A 27880-nucleotide genomic window follows, 5' to 3' on the forward strand; every position below is an offset into this window, starting at 1 on the left:
TAGTAAATGATTCATTGATAATATTATAAAACGACTTATATATAATTTGGTATAAATTTTTATCTCAAAGCGAATTATAATTTGAATCATTTGATAAGGAGGGAGTACTAACTACTAAGTATAATTTTTTAACTAAAACTATTTCCAATAAGCTAATTAAAAAAATCACGGTCCACTCTTTTGCATTTAAATAGATGTGAGTACTACATCTTTAGACATCAAAATCTACAAACTACAGCCATGGGAGCCAAAGGTCCTTCCCTTTTCTTTCTTTTATCTCTGGCTACCCTTTTGGCTGTTGTCACTGCAGGAACCACTGCATCACCAAATGTGCATCCAAGTCACTATGCTTCAACATTCAATAGGACCCTTTTTCCAAAAGATTTTCTATTTGGAATTGGTTCTTCTGCTTACCAGGTTCATATCATTGAATTTGAAGAGAATTATATTTCTATAGTTTGTCTTACATTTTCTTTCTAATTAATTAACACCTACATGATTTTTTCAACTCTTTGTTAACAATTTAAATCAACACAAATTTTACAAACTAATTGCTGAAAGTGTTTTTAGAAAGTTAAAAGACCCCAACTTTCCTACATTATTTTGTAAAAAATTTGGTAAGGCATTTTCATTACTTTTTTTTTTTACTTAAAAATGCTCATAGCATTTCATTCGTAATAATATGATTGATACATGTCGGTACATCAATGAAAATATTAGAGCTAGCTAAAGATGTGGCTATCATCGCAAGATCATGAGCTGCCTCATTTACTTGTCTCCTACCAACTCAACATGAGAGTTTTCAAAATACAAACTAAAAACACGTTTACATTCATTCAATATAGAACCAAATTCTGTAACATCATTTTGGCCTTTGTGAAAATAATCAACGGCCTTATTATTACTTATTAATGATAATATGAGTTAAACATTTTACACATGAATTCACATTTTATTAAGAGTTCCACATTAGTTTAATAACGCTCTGATATGCATTTTATGAGTAATGACAATTTTTACTTTATAAAACCATTTTGTAGGAAAATTTTAATATGGATCACCTCTTCAAGTGGTCCATGGTAGATCAGTCATGAATAACATTATAACGAATAAGAATTTCACAAAATTCATCGTTGGATTGAAAGTTTATATTATATAGATTATTCATAAAATAAAATAAAAAATTGAAAATAATTTGATATGTTATTGAGACACATCAAAATTAATCATTGGATTGATACCGTTAATCTTATATTTCTCAATAACATATCAAATAATTTTCATTTTAATTTTTTTTTATGGATGATCTATATGATATAAATTTTCAATCCAACAGTAAATTTTATAAAATTTATATTTGTTATAATAGTATTGATCACTGGTCCACAGTGGACCACTTAATTAAGAAGGTGGTCCACCATAACATTGGCCAAATTTAACATAAATTTTAATATTGTATAAAAATTTATCTAGACTATTGGATCACATGTTACTCATTTTGTACCAAAATGTAAGTCGTTTTGCTCATATTACACAAATTACGAAATGTGATTAATGTTGTATGAAAAAAATAAATTATGAGTTATTTTACAAAATTGTCCTTCATTAATGGTATGAGAAGAATAAATTGAAGAGTTGAAAGAAGAAATAGAAATAACTAATTAAGGGTATAATAGGAAAAAGATCATTAAATACTTCATTGATAATGTAAAATGACCTATAGTTTGGTACAATTTTTTTTCTCAAAATGACCTACTTTATTGGATGTACCAAAATTAACGGGATCCGGATTGTATGGAATCAAAACTGCATCCAGTCAAGACAGATCTAGCCATCTGATTATGATCAAACATTCTAGATTAAAAAAATTTTATTAGACTACATAATTGTTTTAAATCTGTACGTATAACTGCATGCAATTTTCCCTGCATGCAATTTAAATCCCAATTATTGCCACTTCAAAACTCTTTTGTAGTTAGAAACTTAGATGTTGATCAGACCTGTATTGCATCTGTCATTTCCTCAATTTTGGTTAATTAAATTTATGTCACAGTCACAAATATCATTTTTGTTGTTTTGTTAAATATTGATTAGGTAGAAGGAGCTTCAAATATAGATGGGAGAGGACCAAGTATATGGGACACTTTCACTAAAAAACATCCAGGTTACCATATTATTTATTAGTATTTTTTTTTCTATCTATTTATCCATTTTTTGAACTCATTTAAAAAGAATTAAATTTCACCTCTCTCTATCTTTGATTGAGCAGATAAGATTTGGGACCATAGCAGTGGTAATATTGGATCAGATTTTTACCATCGATACAAGGTACAGTTGCTGAAAATTTTCAATTATTATTTACTTTTTCTTTCGAGAAAAGTAAATGATTTCTCCCTCTGTTAAAATTTTCTTTTTTAATGTACCGAAATTTTTTTTGTCTTTTTAAGTTTTTAATACAATATTATTTGTTCTAAATGTAACTTTAATTCCAAACTATTGTTTTCGACTATATATTTATGACAATTAAAATATATTAATTAATAATTAAAATGGCTAATTAATAAAATCATCATTAAATTTATTTAAGGATTGACTTCTTCTAAAAAAATGTTTTTAAATACATATTGATCGGAGATCAAACTCAAACACCGATTAAATAATTCAAGTATCTACCACTTACATTATACTTTTAATGATAGAAAAAGTTAATATATGCCCTTAAAATATTTGTTAGTGTATTATAAAAAGTTAATATATGAAATTTTGTTGTGATACCATCATCGATATCTGAATCCGCGTGAAATACAGAAGTTATATCCACAATTTGTTGACCAAAAAAAGTACAGAATTTTAAACATCAACTTCAAAGTTCAAATATTTTGCAGAGTGATATAAAGGTGGTAAAACAAATTGGGTTGGACTCGTACAGATTCTCTATCTCATGGTCAAGAATATTCCCAAGTAAGAATTGACTCACTATTCTCAATTATTATAAAGGGATACCAAAATAATTGTGTTCGGAAGGGATACCAAAATAACAGGTTTAGAGACGAATTTCATATTATTATAAAGGGGTAGAATAGGGCTCACATATTTTTTTATTATAAAAATTTCTTCACTAATTTATTCTGGCAAATACGTTTTATTTGATTTTGAGTGTGCAATGATTTCATATGCAGAGGGCAAAGGTGCAGTCAATCCCTTGGGAGTTAAGTTCTATAACAATCTCATTGATGAGATCCTAGCAAATGGTAAAAATCTCTTATATATTCTCACTGAATTTAACTATAAGTCTATAAGGAATTTGTTTTATGTCCATTGAATAAAACATGTAGTTGAATCATAAATAGTCCAGATATATATTTTATGGAAAATGCTAAACAGTGCCCCGGGCGCTAGTTAAGGATACAAATATAGAAATTTTATCTCATAAATTGTGCATTCAATGTTTTAATGAAGTGAAAAGTTATTCTCTCTCATCATTAACTTTATCATTTGTTTCCTTTTTTAGTATGCTTAACTAGTGCCCCAGGGGCACTGTTTAGCATGACCCATATTTTATTTAATAAACTTAATTTATTTTTTTGCATATATATTCAAAACTGGATGGAGTAATTTACTATTTAGTTTATTCTTAATATTAATTAATTTGTTATTTCTCCAACTCTGCCTTGTGAACTCATTTTTTGACATGTATTATGGCAGGCTTAATACCCTTTGTAACTCTGTTTCATTGGGATCTTCCACAAAGTCTTGAAGATGAATATATGGGATTTCTAAGCCATAAAGTAGTGTAAGCGACAATCTATTTCCAAATCACACATTAATTTAGGATGAATAAAATAATTATGATGCATTATCGGTGTAAAATTGTTTTCAACAAAAAAATAAACACAATTAATTATATATGTTACTTTTAATTATTTGACGATTAATTGATGGTATAAAAAATCTTTACAAAGAAGTAACTTATTCTTAATTTAATGGATAAAACAGGAAGGATTTTGAAGATTATGCTGAGTTTTGCTTCAAGACATTTGGAGATAGGGTTAAAAATTGGGCAACACTTAATGAACCTTTTTCATTCACCATAAATGGATACATGGGTGGCACATTTGCACCTGGTAGATGTTCTAAATGGGTAGGAAATTGTGAAGCTGGTGATTCAATAAGAGAGACTTACATTGTTGCTCATAACTTGATACTTGCTCATGCTGCTGCAGTTAGAGTCTACAAGAGAAAATATCAGGTAAATTATAGGAGGGATACATTGCATGTAGTGAGCGAAATCTGGATTGTCCAATTAAGATCGAACGGTGAGATTTTAAAGCCAATTTTTTACTATTTAAAAAAATTAAAACTGCAACAAAATTTGTACCGTCGAATTTCAATATCAAACGGCTACCGACTGCTGACTGCAGCTTGACTGCAGCTTGACTGCATGGTTAACAACTACATTGGATCCAATTCCATTATAGGAGTAGTAAATTACTATTAATGTTGTCTTGAAAATATATATCAATAATAATAATAATAATAATAATAATAATAATAATTATTATTATTATTATTATTATTATTATTATTATTATATTGATAAATTTATATTTGGTATCATACATAGGCTCATCAAAAAGGACAAATTGGAGTGACCTTAGTGACTCACTTCTTTGAACCATATTCCAATAGTGATGCTGATCGCAAAGCTGCAAGTCGAGCTCTTGACTTCTTCTTTGGATGGTATGTATCTATTTACAAATTAAATTGAGATGAAGTATAATAATCTATTTAACAAAAATAATTTATTTTTATATATGAAATGCATTAATCTATGAAATTGAATTTACCTTGCATGAATAAATTTATTGTTATTAATTAAAGTAATATTATTTAACAATTATCTTCGAACAAATTTAAGCTCTGTTACAAAGTTAAACTCTTATCACTAACGTGATGCACGAACAATTCAAATGTAACATTATTAATTTTTCAGGTTTGCTCATCCAATTACATATGGTTACTATCCCGAAATTATGGTATCATTATTAGGTAATAGACTCCCCAAATTCACAAAAGAAGAATCTGAAATTATCAAAGGTTCCTATGATTTTCTTGGTGTAAATTATTACTCCACATATTATGCACAAAGCAGACCACCAACAAATACCAACCAGAACTATTACACTGATATGCAAGCAGAAGTCAGTCGTAAGTATATATATATATTTATATAAATTATTTTCTATTGCATTTTAACATTTTACTAAGAACACAATTATTGAATTTTTCTTTTGATCACAGCATTGAGGAATGGTGTATCTATTGGTCCTTCGGTATGATTTTTTTTCACGACAATTTCTCTAATTTTTTTTATTTTTTTCTGTTTTGTGGTTGCAATTTTAGTTACCATGTAATCATTCTCAATATTATAGTAAATCACAAACAAATGCGACTTATGAAACTACAATAGTTAAATTGTGACGCATTTGTAGGTATCTTCAAACTTTATTTTTCAATCACAATTGCGGTTGTGAATTGCAATTTAAAATCATGTCATATAAATTATATTTTGTATAGATATTATTAAAAGTGTAAATAATATAATGTTTTGAGACTTTTTCTACTTAAAGTAATGAAGCAACAATTTATGATTATGCAGACCGATTTGAACTGGCTCTATGTCTATCCGAAGGGAATTCATGGTCTTGTGACACACATAAGGGATGTATACAAGAATCCACCAGTGTACATTACTGAAAATGGTAACTATATATATAGTTATTTTTTATGTTTAATTTTTTTTTATTAGCTTGTAAATAAATATAAGAGACTTTTACTAAATAAAATTAATTTGTTTGCTAAATATATTTCAGGTATTGCACAAAATAGGAATGACTCAATTCCAGTCAATGTAGCTCGTAAAGATGGTGTAAGGATTAGATATCATGATGGCCATCTCAAATACATCCTTCAAGGAATAAAGTATGAGTTAAACAATTTCCTTTGACAAAATAATAAATAAATAAAAATTTGGACAGGATTTTAAAAAATTATTTATTAAGAGTTTAATAAATATGCACTAAATTTTCACGGTCGGCTATTTCAGTTTTACTATTTGGTTATTATGATAAGTAATTTATTTTTAAAATAAAATTATTAAATAACTAATATATTTTATTTAATAATCTAAAAATGATTTTTGCATGATATATTATTTTATAAAATATTTCAACAATTATTTACATGATTAAATTTCTTTTTCCTTGCAGAGATGGTGCAAATGTAAAAGGCTACTATGCTTGGTCATTTTCTGACAGTTATGAATGGGATGCAGGCTACACAGTACGATTTGGAATCATTTATGTGGATTTCAAAAACAATTTGAAAAGATATCCCAAGTACTCTGCTTTTTGGCTTCAAAAGTTCCTTCTTAAGGGATAATTTAAAAATGTGTTGTTCATTTGGCATTCCTAAGATGTTTCTCTTTGTGGTTTTTCCAATATCACCTTAGTATGTTGTTACTCGTATTCAAATGTATTAAGATAATTGGTGACATCAAATAAGTTGTTCTTTTTGGCATGTTGAAATGAGTAAGTCAACATAATAAAATAAGTTGTTGGAAAAATCTTTCTTTTGTTGTTTTCATGTCTTTACATTATTTTATTTGGTTACTATGTATGTGTTTGGTTCTGCGGTGGACATAATTGATTTTGACAGAATTGAGTTTGACAAAATTGATTTTGATAGAACTGAGTTTGATAGAATTGATTTATGTTTGGATATATTCATACAAAAGTGAGTTGAACAAAGAATTTGAGTGTAAAAATCAATTCTAGAATGAGAAGCTACAATTTCTAGCTTCAAGTAGAATCCATTCTAGAGACAGAATCAATTTTACTTTTGAGGAACCAAACAAGTCAGAATCCATTCTACATGTCCAGAATCAATTCTGGCTGCTCCAGAATTGAAACCAAACATACACTATGATTATGAGTGACTAGAGCTTTTAGTTTTGGAATTGTGGAAGAAATTAAATGAGAGGATTTTCATAATCCGAATTCTCTCTTTTTCCTATGGGCTTTATATCTTTTAATTCAATCTTATTGTTCTTCTTGTATGTAACCATAGAAATATAGTTATCTAATCTTAGATATCAAGCGATGTACCAAAAGGTGAAGCTTGATATTGGCAAATAAGATTAGATAACCATATAACTGTAGTTGCACGTTTTTAGACGTTAATCGATAGATTGAAAGGTACAAGTTGACATTAAACATATAAGATTGAATGAGATAGTCAAAACATGACAATAGTCTAAATTTGTATAAATAATATATCCATCCTCAATATATTTCATTGTTTTTTTTTCCTTTCTAATTTTCATCACTCTCATTTTTTGTTTCGTCTTTCTTTCACCACTAATAAGAGCACATCTGCATCATACCACGAAGACTTCGTGGTTTGATGTGGATGTGCTCTTATTAGTGATAAAAGAAAGACGAATCAAAAAATGTGAGTGATCAAAATTAAAAAGGAAAAATAAACAATAAAATATATAGAAGAAGTTAAGGATGAATACAATATTTATAAATTTATTTTCATTGAATGACATATTGATTGAAAATGAGAAAGCCCTTTAAAACATGTAAAAAGCTTATTTGGTCAATGCAATTTGTCTTCTATTGAAATATGGGACAAAACCTCTTGTGAAATTATATTACCAATGATATATATCTATATATGTTGTTCATTCTATCATGTTTGAGGTCTTATAAGATCTTCACATTTTTTATAAAATATAGTACCAAATAATTATTATCTCTACTTATCAAACAAATAATTTCTGTGTTGTTCATAATTTCTGTGTTGTTCATAATTACATGATAAATTAATTATAAACAAATATTCTCTTTTAATATTCATTTAATAACTAATATATCCGATCTTTAATATAGATCAGATACACCAGTTATTCAATGAATATGACAATGAATCATTGATGCAATGTCTTTGGAAAAATCTTATTTTTCAAAATTGTGAAGAGTTCAACTGAAATTACTTTTTATTTTTAAAACTAATTTCATAGTAAAATAAAAATGGTTGTAAGATTAATCTTCTTGAAGGTCGTATTTGTAGAACAATATGTATATCTTACATATTAAGAAATGATGATGAGAAACATAAAAGATAAAAATACATATCATATTAATGTTGGGAACTCACCAATATCAAATGAAGAATCTCATGTGCCATTTTATCATCATTAATAAAGAAAATCACAGCTGCTGGATATTTATGTCATGAGATTTATCATCTTTAAGGGACCATTGTGAAACCTAAAATATTTTTAAGAGACCAATAAATTAATTAAGTCTTTTTGTTTCTATTTGATCACATCTACGTGGCAATACAAGTTTAATAAAAATTCGTAGAGTTATTTAAGATATCGTATCATAAGAAAATATGATTAATTATGCTTGTAAGTTGTTTAATCAACCACCAAAAGAAATAATTAATTAAGCTATATTACTTTATAAGTTGTTTAAATAAACACCATTGAAGTAAAGTTATTGTGGGTTATATAAATATGATGTGGGACACTCGAATCCACTAAATAAGAGATAAACAACCTAAAATGAGTTTCATAAATTATGTTCATTGGAGATGCTATGAATGGTACATGATACGAGTGGAATGAAAATAATATTTTTGATATGTAGGGGCCGATGTTCGGACCCCAGACATCCCAATTATCCATCTTAAGAATGAAATTTATAGCCACTAGATTACCTGAACAAAAAATCCAAAAGGCCATAATAATAAAAAAATAGGTCGTTAATATTTTCAAAAAAAGGTAGAAAAATTCCTAAAATAGTATATATAAAAAAATAGCATTAAATATTATTTCTATTTTTGTGAGTATGTATATAAATTAGACCAAATTTTAGTAGAAGACAAATTGCATTGACCAAATAAACTTTTTACATATTTCAAAGGCGCTTTCTCATAAACAGTTTACAAATAATATATTCATTCTCAACTTCTATATATTTCATTGTTTATTTTTCCTTTTTTCCACCACCTTCATTGTTTGTGTTCCATTTCCTTCACCATCAACCAGAGTACCTCTGCACCAAACCACAATGCAGAGGTGTTTTGGTTGGTGGTAAAGGAAAGAGAAAACAGACAACGAAATTGGTGAAAATTAAAAAGAGAAAATAAACAATGAAATATATAGGAAAAGTTGAGAATGGATATATTATTTATAAATTTATTTTCATACTTTCTAATGGCATTAATTGAAAATGAGAATGTCCCTTTAGAACATATAAAAAGTTTATTTAGTCAATGCAATTTGTCTTCTATTAAAATACGGTCTAATTTATATACATACTCGCATAAATAAAAATATTTACCACTATATTACACATATATATATACATATATATATATATATATATATATATATATATATATATATATATATATATATATATTGGGAATTTGTTTACCATTTTTTGAAAATATTCTTCCGATCATTGAATAAATGATGTACATGGTCTTTAATATAGATCAATACTCCATCCGTCCCAAAATATTAGAACGACCACTGCACGTACATCAATGCATAATTTTGATTACGAATATCTTTAATTGTCTATTAGTAAAAATTATAGAAATTTGATATTTTGAAAGTACTCGTCAAAATAAATCAAACAAGATCTTTATATGATAATATTTACATTTATATACTTTTAGAAAAATACAGTCAAAACAAAATATATGAATAGTGAATTTAGTCAAATGAGATCTTATAAAATGGGACGGAGGGAGTGAATCTAAAAAGTGAATATATGCTTATAATTAAGGCTAGAAAGAATATATGACAATGAATCACCGATGCAAATTGCTTTCGGAAAAATCTTAGTTATTTTTCAAAATTGTGAAGAGTTCAAGTAAAATTACTTTTAATTATTTTTAAAACTAATTTCATAGTCACAAAATAAAAATGGTTGTAAGATTAATCTTTTTGAAGGTCGTATTTGTAGAACATTATGTATTTACATATTAAGAAATGATGATGAGAAAGATAAAAGATAAAAATACATATCATATAAGACAACATTAATGATTTCCATTATTTATATTTTTCTTGCCTTGCTAATTGATCGAGTGCATAAAAAAACCTTAAGATTCAACTTGAGAAAACAAATCCACAAAAAATTGATGCATCCAACAATAAAACAAAATGAATAATAACCTGAGATTTTCCATGTATTGAGTAGAACGAAGCCGTGATTTATTGTAAGATAGCGAAGGGATACTTCTGTATGCCAACAGAAGAAAATCAAGGCAAAGAAAAGAGTGAAATCGATGCCGATTTGGAGCCGCGGCGCTACTAATGTCACTACAACCTTACATTTATATAGCGTTCACGAAGAGAACTAGGGTTTAGTACTAGGTTGAATTTAACATTTTATAATTTTATAATTTTTTTATTACCAAAATAAATATTATAAAAATCTATATATTATAATGTCTAAAATAATTATGTTAAATGTGTTTTAGAATACAAAACTATTTATTAAATTAATTTAATCAATTCGTTTAGTATTAATTTTTTTTATTAGTAATAAAGTCGAATGGTCTAATACTCGATGAAATAATATGAAAAAATATTTGTTCAAAAAAATCAATACTTTAATGGATGTCAATTATCTCAAAGAGATTTTTCTTCACAATTGCGCATATAGAATATATATTTGGTATAAAAGAAAAAGAGAACAAGAGGGGTGTTTGGATTAAAACGGGAGTTGACAGATTTCCAATGTGTAAAACTAGCGGCCCAATTCACAACGATTAGGTTTTCTCTCATTTGGGCCGGGCTGAAATGTAAATAAGACAGCCTTCACTTTTGGATGGTTTCTTTTCCCACCCTCCAAATTTCTCTTTTCGCGCAACACGCAGAAAACTTCGGAAAATGTTTTCTGAAATATTTTTTTTTCAGTGCAAATTATCGTAAAAACAAAATTTTGAAAAATGATTTCCGAAATTTTCTGCGCGAAAAGATAAATTTGGGGGTGGAAAGACAAATCATCCTACACTTTCTAGTTCTATTCCAAAGATGGATACCAAAAAAAACCATTGTGCTTATTTTGATATGCTCATATTATCTACTTGTTTTTTTTGGACAGACTTATTAGCTTCTTGTTATTTGCCACATAATGTCTAATCTTGATTAATGAGAATGTTTCTGCTATTAAAACAAAGATAAATAATCTCAATGGATTGAGTTTTTTTAGAAAGAGATTAAATTTTCACAACATAATAATTATAAATTTCTCTTTGAATCTCAGTTGATAGATGTTTCCACATAATACCTAACACTAAAAGCACTTAGAATAGAATCACATATAGTGGTAGAACCTGTGAAGAAAAAAAAACCAGTTGTTTGTTACTTCATAGAAATATATTTTTAATTCATATATTATGGCACCAAATGTATACTTCCTCTATCTCTAAATATATTTAAAAAGTTGATATATTTAATTTAAAATTAGATTTAAATACATCAATTTTTTTGCCAATTGTTCCGGTTTAAAACACAGACCTAGGCTTTATCCCTGATGAAGGGTGTTTGCCTAAAGTTTTGAGCGAATGCTTAATGAGTAGTAGTAATTAGGCCCCTTACCCTAAAGGTAAATTCTCGTTATAGTGTGACAAATTTGGGACTTTTTCTTCCCATGAACCACAATCATTGTAAGACCCAAATCCATATGAGGCATGGATCCTAAGAAACATCTTATCCAAGCTGAAAATGATACTACATCTATCTTTCCTTTGCGTCATAGCTCGACCACTGTTGTGAATTCGATAAAAGTCACACCAATAATAATCTTGATGTGTGGAGCAAATACGATTAAGCAATCAAAATAAGCGAACGGCAATAATAATCACAAGTAATGATAAACGGCGAGAAAAGAAAAGAACACAATAAATTGTTTACCCAGTTCAGTCAATGTGACCTACTCTAGGGGAGAGAGCAGCTCTCCGTTCCACTATCAAACTTTGTTCCTTGATTACAATGAGATTCTCAAAAGAGTTGCAAGAAAAATAGAGTTATCCTATTTCTACCCTTTTCCCAAATCTCTTCCCGTGACCAAGAGATTTCAATGAAAGTGTTTCCCAAGGTGATAGAATGATTACCCAACCCTAGAGTGTTCCCAAGATGTTACTCTTCTAACCCTAGTTTGTATGTTGGCCTCAGAAACCCTAAAAACTTGTTATGAAAAACAGAAAACGTGACCCTTTAAATACTCTGCAGCGATTTCCGCCTGAAACACAGCTTTTTCCGCCTGGGGCGGAAACTTCCGCCTGAAACACCAGTATTTCCGCCTGGGGCGGCAAAACAGTGAGCACCCCTTTTCCTGCTTCAAATTTCCGCCCGGAACACAGGTTTTTCCGCCCGGGGCGGAAAACAGCAGACTTGAGTTGTTTTCTTCACGTTTTCAAGGCAATTTGCAACAAATCTCCACCTTGCCTTTAAAACGATGGTGATGTCAACTTCCCATCAACCACCGTGCTGCTCTCTCCAACCTCCGTCTACTCTTCAACGAAGTTAATTAAGTCCAAGCAATGCTTGAACTTAGCTCTAGGTAACGATTTGGTGAACATGTCAGCTGGATTCTCCTCTGATGCAATTTTCTGTACCATGATCTCTTTTGTTTCAATCATGTCTCTTACAAAGTGCAACCGGATGTCAATGTGCTTTGTCCTTTCATGATACACCTGGTGATTTGCCAAATGAATGGCACTCTGACTGTCACAATGTATCTTCACACACCCTTGACTAATCCCCATTTCTCCAATCATACCCTTCAACCATATGGCTTCCTTGACTCCTTCAACAAGAGCTATGTATTCTGCTTGAGTTGTTGACAAGGCTACAACAGATTGTTGATTGGCCTTCCACGTTACCGCTGTACCGAACAATGTAAACACAAAACCCGATAAGGATTTTCTAGTGTCAATATTACCTGCATAGTCCGCATCCACATATCCCTCCAAAGCATCTCTTCCTGGGTCAGTTCTTGTGTACTTCAGACCACCCTTCAAAGAACCATTCAAATACCTCAGAACCCACTTCAAAGCTTGCCAATGAACTTGGCCCGGATTTGCCATAAACCGACTTACCACACTTATTGCATATGATAAATCAGGCCTACTACAAACCATGCCATACATGATGCTTCCAACCCCACTTGCATAGGGAGTACTCTCCATCTTCTTTCTCTCATCCTCGGATTGAGGACACTGTTTTATTGACAACTTTGAATGGTGACCAAGTGGTGTATTCACTACCTTAGAATCTGTCATTCTAAACCGCTCCACCACTTTCTTCAAATAATCATGCTGAGATAAGAACAACTCACCTTTACTCCGGTCTCTCAAGATATCCATACCAAGTATCCTCTTCGCATTTCCAAGATCCTTCATCTCAAATTCACCATTTAATTTCTCCTTGAGCTTTTGAATCTCATGCTTGTCAGAACTTGCCATAAGAATATCATCTACATAAAGAAGGAGGTAGAGAATGACTTTCTCATTCCTCTTCATCATGTACACACAACTGTCATAGTTGCTTCTCACAAATCCAGTCTTCAATAAGAAATCATCAAACCGACGATACCACTGCCTCGGACTCTGCTTCAACCCATACAAAGATTTCTTCAACAGACATACTTTAGAATTGTCTTCCACAAAACCTTCAGGTTGTTGCATGTAGATAGTTTCTTCTAACTCTCCATGTAAGAATGCGGTCTTCACATCCATCTGTTCTAACTCAAGATCATACATGTTGACAATAGCCATAAGTACCCTTATAGAACAATGTTTTACCACCGGTGAGAAGATTTCATTGTAATCAATCCCCTCTACCTGAGTAAAACCCTTTGCTACAAGTCTCGCCTTATACCTTGGTGCTTCGACCCCTGGTATACCTTCTTTCCTTTTGAACACCCACTTGCTACCAACTACCCTTTTATTTTTAGGTAATGGCACAAGCTTCCAAGTCTGGTTTTTCTCCAATGAAAGCATTTCCTCATTCATTGCCTTCAGCCAGTCTTGACTATCTACGCTTTCTGATGCTTCCCTGAAGTTCTTTGGTTCCGAGTCTTGCACTTCTTCAGCTGCATTCAAAGCATAACAAATAAGGTCAGCATAACCGAGTCTATTAGGTGGACGAATAACTCTCCTCTCCCTATCTCTTGCTAGCTGATAGTCAGGAACAGTTGTTTCATCACTTCCACTCTCATCAGGTACTTGAGTCTCATCCTCCTTTTCCCTCTCATCAATGGAAGGCTCCACCTCAAAATGAATTTTCTCCACCCCCGTTTCTGGTCTTTTCTCCAGGTCTTTGCACTTCATCCCCATCCGGGTCTCATCAAAAGTGACATCCCTGCTTATGATAAACTTTGATCCTCCAGGCTCCATCTTCCACAGCTTGTAACCTTTCACACCCTCGGGATAACCAATGAAAACACACTTCACAGCTCTAGCATCAAGCTTATCTTGCCTGACATGTGCAAATGCTAAAGCTCCAAAGACTTTCAAGTTAGAGTAGTCTGCCGGCTTGCCACTCCAAACCTCCATAGGTGTCTTTAGATCAATTCCTGTTGATGGACATCTGTTGATCAAATATGCAGCAGTGTTAACTGCCTCTCCCCAGAAACTTTTGGGTAATCCAGCTCCCAACAGCATACATCTCACGCGCTCCAACAAGGTCCTGTTCATCCTTTCAGCCAGACCATTCTGCTGCGGTGTGTATGCAACGGTTCTATGCCTCTTTATACCTAGTTTCCTGCAAAACTCATTAAATTGCTCTGAAACAAACTCCAGGCCATTGTCAGTTCTCAACACTTTCAGTTTAGTTCCTGTTTGATTTTCTATTAAGGTATGCCATTCCTTAAATTTTTCAAAGGTATCACTTTTGTTCTTTATTATGTGAACCCATACCCTTCTAGAATAATCATCAATCATAGTAAGAAAATATGAACCTCCCCCATGAGTGGAAACAGACGCTGGACCCCAAAGGTCCGAGTGAACATACTCAAATGGTCTACTAGAATTATGCACTCCCACCCCAAACTTCACCTTGTGTTGTTTGCCTAATGTGCAGTTATCACAAAATTCTAGTTTGTTCAATTTTTCTTGTCCTAGCAAACCTTGTTTAGCTAGTTCAACTAAACCCCTCTCACTGACATGCCCTAACCTCAAATGCCATAGTTTGGTTATATCTGCAGCCTCTACACTAGTTACTAATGCATTAGAAATAACAGTGGAACCTTCTAAAATATAAAGACCATTAATTTTAGACCCTTTAGCAATTACTAATGCACCATTTGAAATTCTCATTACCCCACGTTCAATTCTAGTACAAAACCCTAGACTATCAAACATGCTTATGGAAATTAAATTTCTCTTAAGTTCGGGAATATACCTCACATTCTTCAAAAGGAAATCACGGTCATCAAACATTTTGAGACGGATAGTACCCATACCTTGAACCTTGCACGCCTTATTGTTACCGAGACGGACAACTCCACCTTCTTTAAGTTCCAAGGTTTCAAAGTACTCCTTTCTTGGACAAATGTGATATGAGCACCCTGAGTCCATGACCCAGCTTTTCTCAGGTTCCCAACTTGTAACTGTTAGTGCTCCTGCACTCTCATAACCTTCCTCCTCACTAGCGGCAATTTGGACTGACGAACTACCACCACCCCTTCTCTCGGGACAGTCCTTCTTGAAGTGACCTGGTTCATGACAATGGTAACATTTGAACTTGCCACCACCATCACCCTTTGCCCTAGACTTGGACCTGTGTTTCTTCCCTTTTCCTCTCCCTTTGTTTTCACTTCTCCCCCTTGCAATATTCAAGCCTTCTCCACTATCATCAATTTTCATATCTCTGAGTTTAGTCAACTCCTTGGTTCTCAAAGCCGATTGGACTTCATCCAAGGTGATAGTGCCTTCTTTGCCATATAGCAATGCATCCTTGAGATTGTCAAGAGACTTGGGAAAAGCACACAACAGGTGAAACGCTTTGTCCTCATCTTCCAGGTTCACATCAATGTTCGCCAAATCGTCAATAATTTTATTGAACTCCGATAGTTGTTCCATTACCGACTTATTCTCCACCATACGAAAGAAAAACAACCGTTCTTTCAAACACTGCTTATGTGCCAGAGACTTCGTCATATACAACGCATCAAGCTTGGTCCACATAGCCACAGCTGTTTTTTCTTTCGCTACTTCTCTCAACACCTTATCCCCAAGGCACAAAATAATCGCACTCAGTGCTTTATTATTCATCTCGGTCTTTTCTGCTGGTGTCAAAGTAGCAGGCATGTGTGCCTCTCCTAGAAGCGCCTCATCACACTTCTGTTGAGTTAATATTGCCCTCATCTTCACCTTCCACAACCCAAAGTCGTTACTCCCGGTGAACTTCTCGATGTCCCACTTAGAACCCATGATACTTAATTCTGTTTGATCCTTTGCCCCACGGTGGGCGCCAATTGTTGTGAATTCGATAAAAGTCACACCAATAATAATCTTGATGTGTGGAGCAAATACGATTAAGCAATCAAAATAAGCGAACGGCAATAATAATCACAAGTAATGATAAACGGCGAGAAAAGAAAAGAACACAATAAATTGTTTACCCAGTTCAGTCAATGTGACCTACTCTAGGGGAGAGAGCAGCTCTCCGTTCCACTATCAAACTTTGTTCCTTGATTACAATGAGATTCTCAAAAGAGTTGCAAGAAAAATAGAGTTATCCTATTTCTACCCTTTTCCCAAATCTCTTCCCGTGACCAAGAGATTTCAATGAAAGTGTTTCCCAAGGTGATAGAATGATTACCCAACCCTAGAGTGTTCCCAAGATGTTACTCTTCTAACCCTAGTTTGTATGTTGGCCTCAGAAACCCTAAAAACTTGTTATGAAAAACAGAAAACGTGACCCTTTAAATACTCTGCAGCGATTTCCGCCTGAAACACAGCTTTTTCCGCCTGAAACACCAGTATTTCCGCCTGGGGCGGCAAAACAGTGAGCACCCCTTTTCCTGCTTCAAATTTCCGCCCGGAACACAGGTTTTTCCGCCCGGGGCGGAAAACAGCAGACTTGAGTTGTTTTCTTCACGTTTTCAAGGCAATTTGCAACAACCACCTAGTCCTTAATGACTAGGTGTAGGGATGACCCGTCCGTTTGTTCCCTCGACTCTTGTTATATCTCTGACTCGACTGTCTCCCAAGTTCTCATGTTCTTTCCAAGGGTACCAATCTCCGAGCATTGTACACTCATTTTTGTCTATAGACCGAATAATGTATCCAAGACTATGCTCACATTAATGATGTCCGATCCTTGGATTCCTAAGATTCAAAATCTAGCCGAATGAAGTTTTATTTAATTCTAGGGAATTTCAAAGATATATCCAAATCTATACTAGAGGATTATTCTGATCAAGAACAGAACAGGACTAATCCATTCACATGACTAACTTCCCAACATACAATTCGTGTAGATCTCTATGAAATTATATGCTTTACTTCACCTCTTTGAATATATTAATTTGCATGCCATGTGATGAAGTGCATTATTTTTAAGATTTTCATTCAAACAAACAACTTGGTGGTGGCCTAGGGGTGCAGTTTGTGGTATTTTGGTTTGTGGATAACAATTCAACACACATTATTTTCTTAAAATATACTCAAAGTAAAATATTATGCACTAATGAGAATTGCATATTCAGTACCTATATTGTGTTATCATAAAAAAAGAGTAAATTGACTACTTTTTACACTACCAAAAACCCATGGTACTATAGCCATTAATAGTTCAACCCAATTAAACTACTAGCTTGTACAATACTCCTTTCTTAAATTATGCAAATTTTAAAAGTTTCTAAACCTTTCTAACCTTTCCTACCTAATTAAAAAGTTATCATGAAATTAATTTCAATATCACCCTATTGCAGTTATATGTGTTGAAAAAGACTCATTCCCCTCTCTATTTAATGGAGATTTTTAATCTTATCGATTTATTACTCATGATTTTGACCTATAAACTACTTTTTGGTTTACGGTAGAGCCAATGAAAATCGAACATATGATTTCATGCATTCTATCCAAACATCTTATACCAGTATAATTAATGTATTCATTATATATATGTGAATTTTGTTGAAAGAATCGACATACTCATAATAATAAACAACATATAAATATAAGTAATCAAATAGTAAGTGTTTATAATTATAAATGGATGGAATAATAATAATAATAATAATAATAATAATAATAATAATTGATTATTATTATTATTAACACAAATCTCCAAACTTGAAAATGAAGAATTGAAGATAACTTTTAATAGTGATAATTAAAGAATGTGGCTCTCTTCTCGATCTGGCATTCTATTATTCATTCAAATTTTTAGCAAATTTTTAAAACAAGGTCCACTATAAAATTTCTTCTTATGTAAAAGAGAAGCATTTTTTCTACCATGCCCTCCTTTTTATTTTGGGGTACAATCAATCTAGCATGCCACTTTTACTCAAAAACATACCAATTAATTATTATATGATGACAGATCAAACGTTTTAGCCAATAGGGCTTAAGGATTCCCGTGGAGTGCAAATTTGATGTAGGAGGATTTCTTCGGTATTTTATTATTTTAATTAGATTTAGTTATATTTTAGGTAGATTTCTTATTTTTATATTTCACCTAGATTAGTTATTTTTATATTTTAGGTAGATTTGTTATTTTTATTTAGGTAGGTTTGTTATTTTTATTTTTACAATTTTTTTAGAAGATTTGTTATTTTTATTTTTCACTACTATTTAAGGTAAACTATTATAGCCTTAAAGGAAACCTTTTGATTCAATAAAATTATAGAGAATTTTCTCAAGTTTGGTGGATTCCAAATTAATTACTTTTCTAGTGGATTCCAGAAATTTGGTGGATTCCAGAGCCTTATTGACATGTCCATTTATAGGATTAGCGATTGCTTTTCGTTCACGCTTCCGTACCGTGTCAAAATTCATCATCAGCAAAAGTAATCTTTTACAATATACATAACGGCCTAGCTGAATCGGGACAGTATGGACCTTGTAGCGCCGGCTGAAGCGAGCAAGTCTGATAGCGGATGAACCAACACGATATAACAAGGGCAAGAGAATTAGCTCAAAGGTCTTGTGAGGTGTAATGTGGATGATTTTCCAAGAGCAGAATTGTTATGGTGCGGTGCGGGGATCAAAACAAAAATGGAGAATGCCGCAATGGAACAACACATGTGTAGTCTGACTGCGCGCCAGCTAGCGCTATATTTTTATGTGCAATCTTTCGAAGATTTGCTTGAAGAATTATTTCGTGGTTACTTATACAACAAGGCGCATATGGTCTATTAGTTTTTGAAGGCAGCCGAACCCTAGTTCTATTTTCTAAAGTAATGAAATAACTTTAGAAAATATATTCAAAAATATATCTGTTGCAGCCGCAATTCTAGAAGACCTAATTCTGACTTGAAGGCCAAACTATTTCACAGCTATAAATACAAAGGCAAGCATATGGTTCTGAGCATCTAAAATCGTGGTATTACAAAACGTGTGTTTCTTAGGGTTATTAAATAATGTAAACTTTCACTATATTTAATAACTTTTAATCTGCGTAAAATTTTTTTTAATCAAGTAGTTTTGTTTTGAGAGGTCGCACGACCCCATCCATATAGAATAGAGGTTTGTTATTTGAACATCAAATTTGAGATAAAAAATTGACATTTATCCTTTCTCTACTCAAAAGCATGCAAATCGAAGTATGAAAAAATATTAAAAAAACAAAAGGTATATTTATCAAATTGAATAACATTTTCCTATATAATATGCATATATAGCCTTGGTACCTAGAATCAGAACCCAAATTCAGAACTGTGAACATATACACACTAATAGGAGTAGTACACCCACTTTCACCTAAGTAGTTAAAATATTTAATTAAATTTGTTAAAATATTAGTGGTTAGTAAGCTATAACTAGACCACCCAAAATCACATAGTAAGGTGAACTAAAGCTAATATAATATTATTATTAAAAAGAAAACTAATATCATATTATTTTTGAGGTGTAAATTATTATTAGTCAATTGATATATAGTTAAGAAGTAACAATCATTGTTTATTTCTAAAATCATCTTTTGACATTTTTGTCGATTCTAGGTATATCTAATTTGTTCAATTAAAAAATTACTAATTAACCCCACAAAAGAAACCTGTCCATTTTATATTGATTACATAATTATTAAATTAATGTTAGCATAAGTTAACAAAATATAGTAAATAATTACAGTTTAACTATTCAAATAAAAGACTTAGCATTAAATAATACAATTTTTATTTTATAAAAGTATTTTTTTATTATAAAAAAGTATTTTAAATTCTTTGAAATCTTGAATACACGTACGCCGTTAGTATTCAAAAAATTGACTACAACTACAAAAAAATTATATCTATATTAGACTCTTTAACATGTGTTAAGAGAATCACTTCTTTACAAGAGCACTTAAATGAGATGACATGAGTCTCTTTTAGATTAATCAAAGGTCCTTGATTCGATCTTTGACTTGGGCATCCAGCCGTGTTAAAATTTTTAGGAAGAGTTTGTCATTCATTTGAATTCCACAAAGCTTAATAAATTAGTCTATACAATTGCACACAGATGATACTCGATTTACAAAAAGAAAAAAAAAAAAAAACAACCAGATATTCCAACTATATATTGATAACGAAATGATTAAAGCAAATAAGTTTTAAGATACGGGCCTTCAATAAAAAAGTTGGGTTTACTTGTACTTGTGATAAAATAAAGAAATATATGGAAATTTTTTTTTGGTTTTTACCACAGTTTAATCTGGTTCGGGCATCAGTTTTGACACAAAGTGGTTCCAGCCCCCTCCCCATCAATCACCATTGAACCAACTAATGATTGGTATATATGGAACTTCTTTTAATTGTTAATAAACTAAATAAAATAATTGTTAATTAATAAACTAAATAAAAGCATGCGCTAAACATGAGTTTAGTTATGATGTTGTCATAATGTTTTAAAATTTTGGTTGCGACACTTACATGTCAACTGTATGCCTAGCTTGTGCATACATTTTTAATTAAGTCAATATGCTCATACATATGAACTTATGATTATTTGATCATACATATTGAACTCATGAAATTTTTTCCTTTCTTTAAACATGATATAATTTGAAAGGAAGGATCAAGTGAAAATGGCATAATTTACTTATTTTCAAACCAAAATATGACTAACAATATCAAAACTCGAGCGAAAACACAAATATTTAATCAAGGAAAATGCTAATATGTAGTCTTAATTAAGTAGGTAAATGTAAAAATATTGTTTTAAAACTCATGGATTAAATATTTTAAACATTATTTTTTTTTATAAATGCAATCTCTCTATATCTAATTAATATTTTAACATGTGTCCTTACAAGTTAGAATACATTTAACTAATAATAATGTTATCATGACCCTTTAACTAATAATAATGTACTTGAATAATAATGTAAAGTTACACACAATATATCAAGGTGATTGTATTTAATTAATATTAATGCTCTTAAAATTCGAACAAGTTTTCTTAATTCTTAGTATATAAACCAAGATATCGTTATACCCAAAAAAAAATATTGAAATATTGGACTCAAGTGATTAATGAGTTTTCTCCGGGACGAATTTTTCAGGATAAACCAAAGTTTGATTCCTAGTGGGAATATTTTTTGTTAGACTTTATTTACCTTGCGGCCGAACTTTGGATTACTAGGGTACATTCCTCTGAGAATCAAAGAATTAATACATTTTTTATTATATTTTATAATTTCACTTTTTTTTTTATAATTATAATTTCACTATACTATAAATTATATATTAGTGAAAAAAATACCATATTGATTGGAATTTCCAAGTAAGAATGCAACAAGCCAACAACTCACTATGTTGACTAGAAAATGATGCGTGGTGGAAACTTGAGGTGTCATGATTCATACGTAGTACTTAATTTTATTTATATGATTCTCTTTTAATATTATTAATGATGATCAACAAAATTTTAAGTATACTCTCATTGTTTTTTTTTATGCTAATACACTGATGTAGCTAGGTGTATCCTCCCCGAGAGGTCGAGCTCTAGGCTCAACATCACCCCTTTGGGTGGAAAAGTTAGATGAGAATAGTTAATATTAGACCAATTTTTTGTGAACAATTAGTTAATTAGTGTATTTTTCAAAGGAACGTTTTTAATGAAATAATTTATTTTATATTATTATTTTAACATGCATATATATGTCATATTTGCAAAAGCCTTTTTGATAGTTTGTCTTTGAACAATATTTTGTACTATAATTTGATGAGGTACAACATTCAAAATATTTAACTTGTCTAATCTTTAACTCTCTTTTTGGTCCAATCTCATAGGACATGCTTAGATAAACAACTCATTTATAGCTTATAACACAAACACACTTATCATAATTAACACTCATGTATAAACTTAAGCAATTTTTATAACAAATGATAAAATGAAGATAACTTATGAAAGTTGTTTTCATAATTTATATTGAAAAATATAAAATATACAGGAAAAAACTTATGAAAATTGTGTTAGTAAATTATCCCAAATAGTCTCACAAAATTTATGTTATTAAATAAGTTTAAACAAGGCAATCCAAATATATTTTACAAAATTACAAAGCAAACATATATATAATTTTTTTCCTATCTACTTTTGTTTATTTATTATTTTAAAAACTAACTCACCCTACGAGAAACAAAAGTCGAAGGTCTTCACTTATTCACTTTTCAATTAAGCTCACAACTCACGAAAAGACAACTTAATCTCAAAATTTTTCTTTAGTTTCCTTTTGATTAGTGTTTCTGTCGACCCTCTTCACTCACTAGAAACTCATAATAATAATAATAATAATAATAATAATAATAATAATAATAATAATAATAATAATAATAATAATAATAATAATAATAATAATAATAATAATAATAATAATAATAATAATAATAATAATGTAATTTTTTTTAAGTTAAATGATCACCAAATATAAGAGAATAATGCTAGCAACACACTCTTTAACAAACACACTCCAACACACTCTCTTTTATTGGTTGAAATTCACATGGGTCCCATAAAAAAATGTGGATCCATATAATTTTTATGGGACCCATATAAATTTTAACCAATAGAAGAGAGTGTGTTAGAGTGTGTTTGTTAAAGAGTGTGTTGCTAGCACTCCTCAATATAAGAACTCAGGTGATCAATTTAATTAAGTTAAAAAAAAAAAAATCAATATACTATGTCACTAGTGATGAATTTCTTTTTGAAAATTTTATAGACAGTAATAAAAATATGTGGTGTATTTAACATCTCAATGAATATTCTAAAATACTGTACTTTTTGTATATATATTTGTTTAACCTTTAACTTCTTATTTTTCAATTTCAAGACTCTTAAAAATATATCGGCTAAATTGTATTTTTGGCCTCATAATTTATACAAACTTGTGATTTTAGTACTTTAACTTTTAAAAAAGCTCTTTTGGTCTCCTAATTTTTACAAACTTGCAATTTTGATCCCCTGACCAAGTCAACGCAAATGTGGAAGTGACTCACATGCCACGACGTCATATCTGCAAGCCATGCTGACGTGGAATATGAGTCACTGTCCACGTGGCAAGACATGGTGACATCACATGTGAGTCACTTGTCACATTTGCGTTGACTTGATCAAAATCAGTGAGAGTCATTCTTTTGCAAAATTGGCTACGGTTAGAGTCAAAATCACAATTTTGTGAAAGTTAAGAGGTCAAAATTGGAAGTTGTAAAAACTAGAAGGTCAAAGTGGAATTTAGCCAAATATATTTTAAAAATAACAATATAATCTAATAATTTAAAATAAAACTTATATTTAATACTACTTTTTTCATTTTTCAAATGGAGTTTAAGTACTCTTTTTTTATTTTATTATAAATACACACACACCAAACACATAAGAATCTCTCTAAGTTCTTCTCAAGAACTTCAGAAAGAAGAAAAAAAACAGAATTAAGAAAGAAAAAAAAAACAGAGTCTCTCTCTCTCTCTCTCTCTCTCTCTGAGATAATCAATGGCAAAATCCAAGAACAATGCAAAGAAGTTATCATTCATATCAGTTCCTTCACAAATCATAAACTCAATATCATCTTCTTCACTTCAATCTCTCCTTGAGTCTCCAAAGAAATCTTCAAGAACTTCCATTTTCACCAGAAAATCAACATTATTGTGGTTTCTTACTCTTTTTCTTGTTGGTTTCTTTGGTATGTTCAAGTATGGTTTCAACTTTGACACCCCATTTCCTCAAAAACTATGTTCAACAACTCACCAAAAGTTCTCACTGTCAAATCATCATTCAATATCCAATCTTGGTGTTAATCTTCTCTTGCAGAAAGAAAGAAAAACTTTGAAAAATGACCATAAAGACGAGTTTTCGAAACATGAAAAAGAACAAGTTTTTGTTTCTCATGTTGAACTTGGAGCAAAAGGGTCTATTGGATTTGAGAAAAAGAGTGATTTTTGGAAGCAACCAAATGGTTTAGGATATAAACCATGTTTGAGTTTCAGCAGAGATTATAGGAAACAAAATGAAGAAATTTTGAAGGATAGAAAAAAGTATCTTATGGTTGTTGTTTCTGGAGGAATGAATCAACAGAGGAATCAAATTGTTGATGCTGTTGTTATTGCAAGGATTCTTGGAGCTGCTTTGGTTGTTCCTGTTTTACAAGTCAATGTTATTTGGGGTGATGAAAGGTATAGATAAATAAATATTAATTCTTTTTTCATACTCTATGATGATTTTTGTTTTCTATGTTTAATCCTATTTAGAATCGACACTTCCCGTTGGGGTGTCCGTATTTGTGTCAATAGTTCATAGAATTCAAGTTTAAAATTTGGACTAAAAAATTATTTTACTTAGTTTTGGAATTTGGAACTGCAGTGCAGATTAAGCAACAGTTATGTTAAATCATTAGTAATGATGTAATTTATTTTTTTACTATATTTATGATGTTTTTTATTGCTTTGATTTGCAGTGAATTTGGTGACATATTTGATTTAAAACATTTCAAGAAAATTCTTGAAAATGATGTGAGAGTGGTATCAGCATTGCCATCAACACACATAATGACAAGGCCAGTTGAAGGAAGGCCTCCTCTACATGCTACTCCTAGTTGGATCCGTACAAGATATCTAAAAAGAGTAAGAATAGTTCAATGCTTTTTGTTCTTGGCTAAAAGTAATTTTTGAATTAATTGATTTTGTAAAATTGGTTTTTACTAAAAGTGAGTTGAATGTAACATGATTTTTTCGGATATATTTACGTAAAAATCTATGTTTGGTTTTGGTTTTAGGAGATAAGACCCTTTTGCTTATTATATATGATCCTTTTTTGTACTATGCAGCTCAATAGAGAAGGTGTTTTGCTTTTACGCGGCTTGGATTCAAGGCTTTCGAAGGATCTTCCTTCTGATCTTCAGAAGCTTCGATGCAAGGTATAAGTTATAACAAAATTTCTTCTTTTCTGGTAAGGTTTTAGAAAAGAAAAATGCTATTTGTCACGAAGGAACCTCGGACAAATATGAGGCAGTATATTTTTATAGGTTAATATTTAACCGTGATGACTCGCTATTTAGGAAATGAGATAGGTTTTAACTTAGCTTCAAAAAATCGGCTTATAAGATTAAAACTGATCAAATTTTATGAGCACTACTTAGACCATATATCTTCGAAAAATGTGAGACTAAGCATACTTCGAGGAAAAGCCAAGAAAATAACTAAAACAGATTCGTAAAAATTTATTTTTATGACAGACAGGTAATTAATTGCTGATTGTGAAATTTGTCATCTAAATTTTCAGGTTGCTTTTAATGCATTAAAGTTTGCTAAACCAATTGAGGAACTTGGCAACAAGATTGCAGAGAGAATGAAAAGCAAAGGACCTTACCTTGCTCTTCATTTAAGAATGGAGAAAGATGTATGGGTGAGGACTGGTTGTCTCCCTGGTCTAAGTTCTGAGTTTGATGATATTATCAATAATGAGAGGATACAAAGACCCGAACTCTTGACTGCAAAATCAAACATGACTTACCATCAAAGAAAAATGGCCGGTCTTTGTCCTTTAAATGCTATCGAGGTTACCAGGTAAATCTTCTATCTATCTGTCTATCTGTCTGTCATTTCAATATAATTTTCGTAATCCTTTTTGCACGGGGTCACCTATGTAGCCCCTACGCTACAAATTAAAGGCATGTTTTAGTGTTTGACACGACAATGATGCATGCTTTTGAATATATACAATCACTTCTATTTTTTTAAATCATTATCGTTGTGTAGGTGTTGGTGTCATGTGTGATATTTGAATCCGTGCTACATGTCGGCTACTAGTATATTATGTTTGATATTTGTATCTGTGATTTCTAGGCTACTAAAAGCTCTAGGAGCTCCAAATGATGCAAAAATTTATTGGGCTGGAGGGAAACCATTGGGTGGAAAAGAAACTTTGTTACCATTAATCAAAGAGTTCCCTCATTTTTACAATAAGGAAGATCTTGCTTTGCCAGGAGAGTTACAACCATTTGTTAAGAAGGCTTCTCTAATGGCTGCTATAGATTACATAGTCTCTGAGAAAAGTGATGTTTTCATGCCTTCTCATGGAGGAAATATGGGACGCGCAATTCAGGTATATGATTTTGATGTTCTTGCTTATCATATGAATTGAAAAATGTTTAGTCCGACATGGACACATGTCAGTGTTCGACCTGTGTCAGTTTCCAACACGACATATGTCATTAAATTCTACCACTTCATTTTCTTAAACTATTACTGGTATCTATGTGTCAGTATCAACGTCGTGTCTGATATGTGTGTCTTGTCGGTGCTTATTGTGAAAATTTCTAATTTATGTAACTTAATGTTGTTTTAGGGTCACAGGGCATTTATAGGACACAAGAAATATATAACTCCAAACAAGAGACACATGCTTCCTTATTTTCAAAATTCTTCACTCTCTGAAGAAGAATTCAGCAGGATTATCAAAAAACTGCACAAGGACTCATTGGGACAGCCAGGGCTTAGAACCCACAAAAATGGGAGAGATGTTACAAAGTATCCTATCCCTGAGTGCATGTGCAATGCAATGCCTCACATACTCAATTCTGATTTACACATTAAGACAAAAGCTTCTGATACATAAAGGTTACCCTGCAATTCAACATGGAATTGAGTGCTATTTTGGATGGTTGTTGCATTTTTTTTATCCTTTGGAACCACCTCAAGTTCCTTTCAGGAAAACTACGAGAGTTCATAGTACCTATGTAGCATCGACACTTCTAATTGAAGGCATGTCCGGTGTCTGAGATCGACATGACACCGGTAAATTTGATTACACTTAATCACTTTTATTTTCTCAAATTGTTACCGGTGTCATGTTTGGTGTCCGTATCTTTGTCAATGCTTCATATTATCGCCATTCTTTTATACATAATTAGATATGGCAATGTAGGTTTGATATTAATATGGCAATGTAGTGTATACAACAGATCATTTTTTTTTATACAAAGTAATTGTATAGGATACATGTTCTCTTTTTTATTTTCTGTGTAATTCTTGTTACTACATGATTATGAATACTTGTGAATATTTCTATTTGTATAAATTACAATTTTTGGATTATATAGAAAGTTACCTTGTCCCACTTCACTTACCAAAGC

The 27880-nt window shown here is 31.2% G+C and overlaps 2 protein-coding genes across 2 annotated transcripts; both read left to right on the forward strand.

Moving 5' to 3' along the window:
• The first annotated feature begins 212 nt into the window (after positions 1-212).
• Positions 213-6625, forward strand: LOC123917523 (vicianin hydrolase-like). The gene is made up of 13 exons (XM_045969274.1): positions 213-417; positions 2095-2164; positions 2270-2328; positions 2886-2961; positions 3180-3251; positions 3706-3793; positions 3997-4249; positions 4625-4740; positions 4994-5208; positions 5302-5333; positions 5660-5762; positions 5874-5982; positions 6270-6625. Exons 1-13 carry the CDS (start codon positions 241-243, stop codon positions 6439-6441), a joined length of 1542 nt encoding a protein of 513 aa, XP_045825230.1. The 5' UTR covers positions 213-240; the 3' UTR covers positions 6442-6625.
• Positions 6626-24134: 17509 nt separating this feature from the next.
• LOC123917525 (O-fucosyltransferase 20-like) lies at positions 24135-27877 on the forward strand. Its single transcript, XM_045969275.1, has 6 exons — positions 24135-24923; positions 25205-25370; positions 25574-25663; positions 26029-26312; positions 26592-26850; positions 27094-27877. Exons 1-6 carry the CDS (start codon positions 24244-24246, stop codon positions 27361-27363), a joined length of 1749 nt encoding a protein of 582 aa, XP_045825231.1. The 5' UTR covers positions 24135-24243; the 3' UTR covers positions 27364-27877.
• Positions 27878-27880: the final 3 nt, after the last annotated feature.

The sequence above is a fragment of the Trifolium pratense genome, linkage group LG3, assembly GCF_020283565.1.
Source record: "Trifolium pratense cultivar HEN17-A07 linkage group LG3, ARS_RC_1.1, whole genome shotgun sequence".
NCBI lineage: Eukaryota > Viridiplantae > Streptophyta > Magnoliopsida > Fabales > Fabaceae > Trifolium > Trifolium pratense.

Bases quoted from the DNA above. Each gene is read 5' to 3' on its own strand.
- LOC123917525 (XM_045969275.1), top strand. From the start codon at position 24,244: ATGGCAAAATCCAAGAACAATGCAAAGAAGTTATCATTCATATCAGTT. The intron at 25,371-25,573 runs GTAAGAATAGTT...TGTACTATGCAG, and splicing joins GTACAAGATATCTAAAAAGA to CTCAATAGAGAAGGTGTTTT. The intron at 25,664-26,028 runs GTATAAGTTATA...CTAAATTTTCAG, and splicing joins TTCAGAAGCTTCGATGCAAG to GTTGCTTTTAATGCATTAAA.
- LOC123917523 (XM_045969274.1), top strand. From the start codon at position 241: ATGGGAGCCAAAGGTCCTTCCCTTTTCTTTCTTTTATCTCTGGCTACC. The intron at 3,794-3,996 runs GTAAGCGACAAT...TGGATAAAACAG, and splicing joins TTTCTAAGCCATAAAGTAGT to GAAGGATTTTGAAGATTATG. The intron at 5,983-6,269 runs GTATGAGTTAAA...TTTTCCTTGCAG, and splicing joins TACATCCTTCAAGGAATAAA to AGATGGTGCAAATGTAAAAG.